General features: G+C 43.7%; 1 protein-coding gene across 4 annotated transcripts in view; it reads right to left on the bottom strand.

The window, feature by feature from the left end:
* Nucleotides 1-2,148: 2,148 nt before the first annotated feature.
* The window catches only part of RASGRP2 (RAS guanyl releasing protein 2), a 261,441-nt gene continuing 252,236 nt past the window's right edge, over nt 2,149-11,353 (bottom strand). For 3 of the 4 annotated variants that reach the window (XM_068259466.1, XM_068259465.1, XM_068259467.1), the window contains 2 exons: nt 8,057-8,123; nt 2,149-4,908 (listed from right to left, as the gene is read on the bottom strand). In XM_068259466.1, coding sequence (XP_068115567.1) covers nt 8,065-8,123 — 59 coding nt within the window. In that variant the 3' untranslated portion in view covers nt 2,149-4,908; nt 8,057-8,064. The remainder of the gene's footprint in view (nt 4,909-8,056; nt 8,124-11,353) is intronic. The other variant, XM_068259468.1, reaches the window with a different exon arrangement.

The raw sequence follows: 11,353 nt of genomic DNA, 5'->3' as shown, positions 1-11,353 counted from the left end.
GAGTGGGATACATGCCCAAAGTCCCAGGGAAAAATCTGGATGTGACGCAAAGCAGCGTTTTAAGGGCAGAAATCACATTGAATGTGAATGTGTTCTGCTTCACACTGACACACCAAACATACTGTGTAACGCACCGCAAACAGCTGTTTGCGTAGTGACGGCCGTGCTGGACTGATGTGCAACATGGCCAGAGTGCAGGCCGTGGCAGTTTTCCAGCCCATATGGTCGCCGGGCTGTGGTAGCTCAATGATAGAACAACAGTGACTGTCCAGCTGATCAAATTTGGTCTGTCCACAATGAAGCAACGACCTTCGTATCTTCTTGTATGTAGGTAGGCATAGGTAGGAGTCCCAGTATAGGTAGGTAGGCATAGGTAGGTGCCTCAGTAGTTAGCTAGACATAGGTAAGAGACCCAGTAGTTAGCTAGGCATAGGTAGGAGACCCAGTATAGATAGGTAGGCATAAGTAGGTCCCCTAGTATAGGTAGGTGTCCCCGTATAGGTAAGTAGGTGTCCCAGTAGTTAGGTAGGCATAGGTGTCCCAGTATAGATAGTTAGGCAGGGCCTGGCTGGCACAGTAATAACAATTACCAAGGTCCAGCTGCAACAGATAGGGCTGTATAATGTCAGTGAGCAACACACACGAAAAAAAAAAAACCCGGCTGGAAAACATTAGCTCTCAAAAGAGCTGTTGAGGGGTGCTATTTTAGCAATAACAATTAGCCAGGAGCAAGCCAAGAGCCTAACTAATCTTTCCCTAGGAGAACAAGTCTGCAGCAGCTGTCCCTAGTCTGTCTCTAGCAGGCACACGAGTGAGTGTAATGGCTGGCAAGCCTGCCTTATATAACGGGGTGGGGCTCCAGGGCTTAGTGTGGCCTGAATGGCTACAATGTGCCTGCTGACTGTGATGCAGAGGGTCAAAGTTGACCCTCATAGTGCATTATGGGGTGAATCGAACTTCCGCAAAAGTTCGCCTGGTCCAGACGAACGCGAACCATCAAAGTTCGCCTGGAACCGTTCGCCGGCGAACCGTTCGGCCCATCTCTAGTCGCCATTCCTCCTGGGCTCTGCTGTCCCCTCTGAAAATAGTACCAGGCTAGCCACAACCTGCTTGAAGTACATCCTGGGTCGCGGCTTAGCTTCCGATTGGAGGAAGCTAGTGGAGGCAGGGAGTGGTAGGGGGAGCCATGTAACGGAGGAGCAGTGATTGGCACATGCCAGGTAAACAGCAGGCTAGCGACAAGCAGATTGATGCTAGCCTGGCACTATTTTTAGGGGGAATAGCAGAGCCTGGGGGGACTGGCGGCGGTAGCAGAAGGACACAGAGGCATGTCATTGTGCACAGAACATGCCTCTGTGTCCTATTAAGATGGAACTATGTATCAGGGGGGACAGCAGAGCCCGGGGGGACTGGCGGCAGCTTAGGAAGTACTTCCTGGCCTGGGTCACAGCTTAGCTTCCGATTGGAGGAAGCTAGTGGAGGCGAGGAGCGGCAGGGGGAGCCATGTAATGGAGGAGAAGTAATTGACACATGCCAGGTGAACAGCAGGCTAGCGACAAGCAGATTGACGCTAGCCTGGCACTATTTTCAGGGGGAACAGCAAAGCCTGGGAAGACTGGCGGCGGTAGCAGAATGACACAGAGGCATGTCATTGTGCACAGAACATGCCTCTGTGTCCTATTAAAATTTTACAAATCTGCCTCTTTAATGAAGCTGTGCATTAGAACAAAAACTGCAGGGTGACCACTTCATTGTGAAAGTCACTAGTTCAATAGGGTGAGATGCAGGCACTGAGGAACCTGCTGGTATTGAGGTTGCTATCTCAGAGGTGAGTATACACTATTATATGAGAGAGGTGGATTAAGATGAAATGGGGTCCTAGGCAAGGCAGTACCTTTGGCTCACCTGTATGGTGCTTTTGGTAATTTAAGATAGAAGAGAGGTCAGAGAAAGTGGCAGCTGGGCCCCCTGACACTCACTGGACCCTAGGCACCTGCCTAGGTTGCCTTGTGGATGATCCTGCTCTGCCTCCTTCACATTACATTACCAGGAGCTCTACTGTAACTGAGGGGAACTAGTTAAAGTCTACCTTGTATGTTCATATATGTTAAATATTAATACATAATAAGCAAGAAGGTAACAACGGAATAGAAACTGTACAGTTATTTTAATAAATCAGTCAAGGAAAACAGTATTGTTCACAAACATAATGTATATGACTATTGCAGATACTTGTCCTGTAAAATGACAAATTACAAAGCTTTCCTGATTTATAACTGAATGACATAACGGAAATCTCTGATAATCTTATATTAAATGAAAGCAGAACTAAAAGTAAACAAAAATAAAGCAACCCAACTTACTGCAGGGCGACAGTAATAATACTTAAAGTGGAATTCCAGGCTTTGAGAAAAGTTACCGTTGCTTCCAGTGCTACCCAAAGTACCCATCCCCAGTGTTCATTAATAAAAAATACATAGACAAGCTGTAAACAGCATCATTTCCTTCTGACACATTTTACCCAACGCTCCACCTCCCATGGGAGTGCCAGCCTCTGTTCTGCATCTCCAGGAACGTGGCAGTCCAGGCCAAAGCTCCATACAGCTCCGTCTATGGGAGGGTGGTTGACAGTCCTATAGCCCATGGCTATGCATCATGTATGTTATTGTACTTCCCCACCTGCAGGGGGCAGGGACTGAAAGATGAAGAGTCTGGTGAATGTCACATAACTACATGGCAACGTATTAAATTACAGTATTACAGTTGTTTTGTGCAATGAACAAATAACAGCATTGAGGTATATGGGCTGTGGGGGGTAAGGGCTGGGCAATACTTGACGAAAAACAAAATTCTGTTTTCGGCCCAGTTCACACTAAACGGATCAATAACGTATCCCTGTAAAAACTGTTTCATGAAACGGAACGTTTTTTATTGGGCAACAGTTTTTGATCTGTTCCTTTATCGTGCTGTGAATGGTTTATGTCCGTTGCTCCGATATTGATCGCACCCTCCGCAATGTTAGGGTCCATTCGGCAGAACGTGCCAAACAGACCTGTTCTAACGGAGCGAATAGATCCATTGATTAGCACTGGATCCATTTGCATCCGTTAGGATCCATTCCGGTACGGTCCGCTAAACCAGTGTTCCCAAACCCTGTCCTCAAGGCCCACCAACAGTACATGTTTTGCAGAAAACCACAAACATGCACAGGTGAGGTAATTAGTGTCTCAGCGCAGCTGATTAACTACCTTTGTGGATTTCCACAAAACATGCACTGTTGGTGGGCCTTGAGGACATGGTTGGAGAACACTGCACTAAACGGACTGGTTTACCTGCCATTGTGAACCTGGCCTTATATTCTCATTTCCTACAAAGTCATCATGTTAAAAATTGTCCATGGAAGTGCTGAGTAAAGGAACCCATACACAACTTGACAGAGTCAATGCTGATGATCGGATTTGCCCGTTCTTTGCTTGATTAATCCCAGTGGGAGTGTGGGTGAAGGGGACACGTGGGCAGCAGCAGCAGCACATAACTGAGATTTCCATAGCTTTGTACTGCATCGGGTAGTACAAAACTATCACCTGTGGGGATGAGATCAATGTCTCTAGTATCTAATTCTAGAAATGAGCAACCTCCTTTAGCACATCAGTGGGATGGATGGTGTGTAAACACAGATACCCTGAATGAACAACAGTGAAGTTGTTGAACAATGGAGACCATAAATGTTCCCTGGACTACATCTTTCATAACATGCTTACTACTAGTAGGTAGTATACGTTTAGAGCCTTCTTCTGGGTAAAATGAAGGTTATGTACACAGCACTCTGCTACAGTGCTGTACAGAGTACACAGTTATGACACTGGCTGTCAATGTAATCCCTCGCATAGTCTAAGTCCAGTGTTTTTTGGGGGGGAGAGAGAAGGAGGGGCGGCAAGTAACTTATCAGTAGGTTTTTGGGACGTGGGAGCAAACCAGGAGTGCCCAGAGGAAACCCATGCGATCATGTTGCCACATGTCTGAACAGGAGCTATGCTTAAAGTGTAACCGAGGCTATATGTGACATGATGAGATAAACATGTGTATGTACAGTAAAAACATTAATAACCAGCCTGTTTTACTTGTTTTCTTGTGCTGCCTGAAATAGTTAATTTCTAGGTATGTAAGGGACAGCTTCTGTCGTGTCGGTACCTTGTCGGGAATATAGTAACATCACTGATTAGCAGATTACAGCCATAAAAGTTTTCCTGGCAGAATACAACTTCTGAGGGCAGGGGAGAGATAAAATACATAAACTATTGATCTTTTTTTCTAACTCTGGGACACTTAATAGGCTGACACTGATTAGAGACCTTAAAACATTTAACCTTCTTTGTAAATGTTTAAATATAAAAGAAAACCCTTGGATACTTAAAAAAAGATAATTTTAGGAGTAGGAGGATAAATTGTCTATCTCGTCAGTTTATTTTCACCTCGGGTTCACGTTAACAAAAGATCTGTCTACATTTCCTTTTGTCCGTTGTGGCCCATTCCGTGAAACAAACCGTTTATAGCTTCAGGTGTGAAGTTAGCCTTTGTCCAGCTGAGGTCATAAAATAACAATTCTGAGTGAGAAAAAGTTTTTCTGATCTGATGTCTTTCTTTTTTTGATTGCCAAATCTGCTGTTTCAACGCTAGGCGATGAGGCAGGAGGGGGAAGAGGTAGAAGAATCTCGGAATCTGTTCATACACCTTGAACTTAATTCTGTTTTAAATGAAGACATCTCTGAAGAGGTGAGGGTTTCCTCTGGAGATCAGCACATGAGCGATACAACCACAGTGCCAGTGAACGGAGAATGCTTTATTAAGTGTCTCTGGAAATGACATGGGACAATTACCATACAATCCTGCCATCAAAGCACCTGCAATCTGAAATAGCAAAGACACTTGTGTCAGTTTTTTCACATCCCACAACTACATTGCACACTCAGTATAATAAGAACATGAAGCTGCAGAAAGTGCTTATTTTCCCCCCACAAGTATATGCAATACTCTAATACTACAGTTGAAATGTCAATTATTCATTTTATGATGAATGTATCTTCAAGATTTAAAGGACCACTCCAGCGAAAAAGGTAAGCTGTTAAAATCTGAGAGAACTGACAGGTTTTAGACAAGTCCATCTCCTCATGGGGGGGTTCTAAGGGTTTTTTGTTTGCAAAAGCATTTCCTAAACTCGAACTACCAAAATAGTGTAAAATCCAGTAGGAAGGCTGGTTGGTAAGTTACTACAGCATTTTGGCAGTTAAACCTACATTCAGGAATTTCTTTTGAAAACAAAAAAAACCCCGGAGAATCCCCCATGAGGAGATGGATTAGTCCAAAACCTGACTGTTCTGTCAGATTTCAACTACTTTCTTTTTTGGCTGCAGTGGTCCTTTAAAGCAAGTCTATGAAACTATGTAATTAAAAGTGCTCACTGTCACGGACGAACCATGAAGAAATGCAATCAATCAGTTTTCTGATTGTGATCCACTGAGCAATTCAGATTGCACATCTAGGAATAGCACAGAGCAAAAGCCTGGGTCTGCCTATTCATGTGGTTGCCAGCTGTTATTCTGGGAGGACAATGTTTTCCTTTGATCACCTGAACAAAAGGATGTTCTTGCATCAGGCACCTGACAGTTAGATGTGAATATCAGACATTTGGTAATACTCTGCAGCCAGCAAGCTTCAGCTCAGCATGGGGAAGACTTGGTGGAACCATTCTGGCCATACTTAACATAACTGTATTGTATGACTTTTTGCTATTTCAAGAGATACCGTACTTATGATCTATATGGAGATATCATTTATGTGCTAAGGTCCTGCTGAGTATCCTCATACTTAATTTATGAAGCTGGCATAACCAGTAACCAGGTTATTAAACTTCTCAGTAATGGAATGTCCTACACTATTCATGTCTGGTGTTAAGGTGATCCATATTCTTTTGGTATTGTGAATTTGCTATTAATATTTGTGTGCAATGAACATGGTCTGAGATATGGAAATGTCACATATTTTGGACTTGAGATTCCTGCCAAAAATAAATAACGCCCAAAGCCCAGCCCAGGGGCTGGCTCTGAGTTCCGCCCTCAGAGCAACTTTGGATAAAAGAACCACAGCAATCTCAGCAAGGAGTTCTCCATTTTTAACACCACATATGGATTTAGGATGGCAAGAGCTTCCCGGAATTCTAAAAACAAAGGAACTTTGCATTTCTTGGATTTTCCACACAAAGGACATATTTCTTCCAACACGTTAAGTATTAATTCTCTTTGTTTTTTCCTTTTATTTTATCTGGGCTACGGTCTCCATAATTGTTACTTTTATTAATGTTCTGTATATATTAATTACTTATATTGTATTTCAAATAAAAGACTTAAAGTAATTTTCCACAGCTACATACCTGCTCTAAGCACTACAGAAAGAATCTTTATGAGGAATCGCCACCTGACGTATTGTATTGTTTAGTCAGACCAGAGTATTATTTTAACAATTTTCATTTACAGGTTTAGAATAGTCAGTGCCGGTCCTCTGTCCTTCTACAGAGGTGGTGGCAGCCTGGTAACTGAAATAGTGTGTAGTAAAGTGTTTGCACGCTCCCTCCTAGCCTGTCTGTGGCCCAATTCCAGTGGTTTCAGCACATTGATTGCATCCACCAGGATGGATGGTCTGTGGGTTGAAATAGATTGGAAGGCATTGAGCGGTCCAGCCACTAGGGTGCGTGTAATAGTGTTTGGCAGCATTTGGGATCTGCGTTGTGCTCAAAGCATTATAGACAGCATCAAACTAATTTTAAGCCTGCGAGAACCTAACCTAACCAATTCGGTGGTTTGTAGGCAGCTGGTGCAATATTTTTTATATATACAGAGAGACTGTGTAGCCCAGCAGCCCTCCCCAAAATCTTGTTTTCTTTATCTATCTTTTATTTGGCATGAAAATGTCAGTGATTAGAAGAAAATAAGCGGATCAGATCTGGAAAATCTGTGTCAAGCTAGGAACATTGAAATCGTTCGCAAGACAGGGGCCAACCTGTTTAAAGACTTATTCAGATGGGATGCCTAGTAATTGCGGGAGCTGGATGTGCCCACTGCGGAGAGTGCAGGTCCATCTGTCTTAAGTCCTGGGGAAACGGAGGCTGGAAATCCTGACTGCACAGAGGTTGAACAATCCGCAGGCCCAATTGCAACCACTGCGCAAGAGAATGTCAGTACGGACCCTGCTGTCAGAGTTTCTCCAAGTACTCGCCTGGAACCGGCTAGTACTGACATGTGCTGCTTACTAATTCCAGGCCAGTGGAGCTAAACATATTTGTTGAGACACTACTGCTATTATTATGCAATGTTTGGGTAAAAGAACGGTCACAGTTACTATAACATCAATATTGTTTAACGGATGTTGTTTCCTAAACCCGTCCTGACATGACAAATACAGTGCATGTCTCCAGCCATGATCAGTTATGTACAGGTGGATTAGTGAGAAGCTTAGCAATGTCATTTGGCCATCTATCTGGGTATACAGCATACAAACTGTAAAATGCTGGTGGAACCTGAGGATGGATTTAGGAAACCCTGCACCAGAAAATGACAACCCTGTGACATCATTACAGTATATTGCATTTGCTTTTGTGCTCTCTCTCTCTCTCTCTCTCTCTCTCTCTCTCTCTCTAAAACTGATGCATCATCAGCAGTGTTGCTCACAAATTTCCACCAAACTCATTTTCGCGTCGAAAATGGCATATTTATTTTCGAGAATTTTTTCGCAAAAGTACATAATATTTTTTGCAATATGGCAACAATTCGCAAACATTTTTCTTTTAACGCAAAAATTGTTGTTTTTACCATGAAAACTGTGAAAAAAACATTTCTTTTAGTGTGAAAATTTACGAAAAAAAATTAAAAAATTCACAAACTTATTATAAAATGATTTGGTGGCTTTTTCACTCGAAAGTTGAATTTAACATTATTTCCGTGCAAATGAATGCAAAAAGAATATTGGCATTTTTTGCTCACCACTGATCACCACCAGTACTTACTATGTTCATTATAAATGGTCATCAAACACGACATCGTCCTCCGCCGGCAGATCTTCTTCTTTTAGATCTAATTTGAAAAAGATACACATAAGTTATGCGTTACATGGAAAAAATGTTGACATAATGAAACCTAACAAGACATGTACTGCTAACTCGTGAAGGTCGATGAGATGCTATAATAATTGCAATTTGGTGTCATGCAAATTTATGGAACTTGGAAATAGACCAACTAAAAAGATCAGTTCCAGTTCCAAACTGTATTAGAATACAACATCTGATTGATCATCCCCATTGCTAACTATAAACTTCAAGTCCCTGTTATCTATAGACAAGAAGAGTTTATTTAAGGCTCGTTTCCACTACAATTGAAAACATTTGCAAGTTATGGGCTCATTATCTGTGTATTTTTCATTTGCATTTATTTATTCTGAAAGCCCACTGTAGTTTTTATTTTTTTTTTGCATTCCAAACATGTTCACTCCTGAATAGTGTTTTCATCTCTGATCTACTTTCCAGCTCTACAAGACATGCAACTATGTCACAAGCTAAACTTGTACAGACTGTCTCATTAAAGGGACTCCGAGCAGTGCAGAAACTATGGAAAGATGCATATAATTTTAAAGCTCTCTTTCTCCTCTTTCTAATAATATATATCGCCGCCCTATGCCTTTTAGTTTTCGCTATTTTCGCGGTTGAAATTGCAGCGGCTGCGATTTCGATCGCGAAAATAGAGAAAACTAAAAGGCGTAGGGCGACGATTTAGGGGTCGTCATAAAGAGGAGAAAGGGAGCTTTAAAGAGTAACTGTTAGCCCCAAAACTGAAAATTAAATCTCTCTTGCAATCTTTTATTTACTATTTAAATGAGCCAAAAAGGCATTGTAGAAGTTAAAAATCAATATAATTGTTTTACTATGTATCCTTTTAACCAAGCTCCGGACGCAAAGCCGCATATCAGATACTGCTGAGCATGCATAGCATGCCTAGCTCTGCCCGACCCCCCTCTCCCCCCCCAGGACCAGGTGCCGATATATGCTCACTCCAAACAGCTGACCGCTCTGACACGGAGAGAGAGCGGGAGCACTTCCAGCGCCGCCACCGCAGAGCAGCCACCGCCGAGTCACATGTGAGAGATGCACGTGCATCTCTCACATGTGACTCGGCGGCGGCTGCTCTGCGGTGGCGGTGCTGGAAGTGCTCCCGCTCTCTCTCCGTGTCAGAGCGGTCAGCCGTTTGGAGTGAGCATATATCGGCACCTGGTCCTGGGGGGGAGAGGGGGGTCGGGCAGAGCTAGGCATGCTATGCATGCTCAGCAGTATCTGATATGCGGCTTTGCGTCCGGAGCTTGGTTAAAAGGATACATAGTAAAAAAATTATATTGATTTTTAACTTCTACAATGCCTTTTTGGCTCATTTAAATAGTAAATAAAAGATTGCAAGAGAGATTTAATTTTCAGTTTTGGGGCTAACAGTTACTCTTTAAAATGATATCCATCTTTCCATAGTTACATTGTATTACACGGGGTGAATTTTTCCTAAAGTCAGCAGCTCCATTCTGCTGAAAATAGCGAAAACTAAAAGGCGTAGGGTGGCGGTTTATATATCATTGGAAAGAGGAGAAAGAGAGCTTTAAAACGATATGCATCTTTCCATAGTTTTTGCACTTCTCGGAGTCCCTTTAAAGAACACCTAGAGTGAGATGGACATAGAGGCTGCCATATTTCTTTCCTTTTAGGCTGCTTTCACAGTAAGACGTTAGTGCAGCCTGTAACGCAGCCCACCGCACAGCGATGAAAAATCAATGTGCTGTTCACAGTGCCCACGTTGCGTTACATTGTAACGTAGCACGTTCAAACAAAGTGCTGCATGCTGTGCGTTTGTTAGACTGTTTGCACATGCTCAGTAATGTTGGAGGAGGAGGTCTCCCCTCCTCCTCCGCGGCCAGCCAGATGGCTAATTAATATTCACTGCACTCAGTGACGTGCAGGGTTTACTTCCTGGAGCGGCCGCTCTGTGCGGCGATTGGCCGGCGGGACCACGTGATGCGGATCACGTGGTCTCCGCATCCCATACATGGCATAAAAAAAGCGCACCAAGAGTTCCAACATCTTGGTAGTGTCCTCCTACAACACCACCAGGCGTTGCGTTAGGGGCACTTTATGCGACCTACAATGTCCCCTAAAACGCAACATCCTGGTGGGAAAAAGGCCTTAAACAATACCAGTTGCCTGGCTGTCCTGCTGATCTTTCATGCATCAGTAGTGTCCGAGTTACACAACGGAAACAAGCATGCAGCTAACCAAGTCAGACTTCAGTAGGAACATCTGAGGTGCATGCTTGTTTAGGGTCTATGGCTAAAAGTATTAAAGGCAGAGGATAAGGAGGACTACCAGCAGCCCCGGGCCCCCCATGACGCCTCTTCCTCTGGTGGCATCAGCGTCAGGGCGGCATCCCGCCCCCTCCCTCTTCTAGGGTCCCCCTCCGGTGCTTTCCACCCCCTCGGCTGATGGGTCTCCCTGTGATCTGCCCTCCATAGCCACCATTCGTCTACTTCCTGTTTCTGCTGCAGGAAGTAGACAAGCAGCGGCTACGGAGGGCAGATCACAGGGAGACCCAGCGGCTGCAGGCACATCAAAGGGAAGACCCGCTCGGCAGCTGGATGTAACTGCCTTCACACTGCCGCTGCTGTCCTTCATGAAGGGGGAAGAGAGCACCAGAGGGAGACCCTAGGGGAGGGAGGGAGGAGTGAAATAGGGCCCACACCAGCAAACAGCTGCCCTCCCCCTTCGTCCGGCAGGTGCTGTGCGCTGTGAAGGTTGTGGCGCATCCTCAAGTTTGCCTCAGGCGGCAAAAAGTCTAGAACTGGCCCTGACTACCAGGCAACTGGTGGTGTTATTTAAAGGGAAATAAATATGGCAGCCTCCATATCCCTCTCACTTCAGGAGTCCTTTAACAGTTTTAAAGGTGGAGCATGGGCATGTTGTCTAGAAGTTTGGAGGAAGAGCTTTTTTTGATGTGATGTCTTCTTCATCAAGAAAATTAAAGTATTTATAATCATCTTCATTATTTTTTTTTAATTATGAAGCCTTCAAACAATTTAGACAGTCCACTTGGCTTTATGGATTCTAAAACAAACATGTAAAACAGAACTACAGAAATGTCTTTTGTTTTTTAATGAATAACGTTGTCCATTGCTAATATTTTTACCACACTCATCATAATTATTTACCGTATATACATGTACCATAAGCACAGTAAAGGTTTTACTGATGACATCTGAGACAACTGCCACCTATTTT

Source organism: Hyperolius riggenbachi, chromosome 11, assembly GCF_040937935.1.
Source record: "Hyperolius riggenbachi isolate aHypRig1 chromosome 11, aHypRig1.pri, whole genome shotgun sequence".
In the NCBI taxonomy this organism is placed as follows: domain Eukaryota; kingdom Metazoa; phylum Chordata; class Amphibia; order Anura; family Hyperoliidae; genus Hyperolius; species Hyperolius riggenbachi.
Note: the sequence above shows the minus strand (reverse complement) of the source record. Positions and strands in the feature narration are given on the sequence as shown.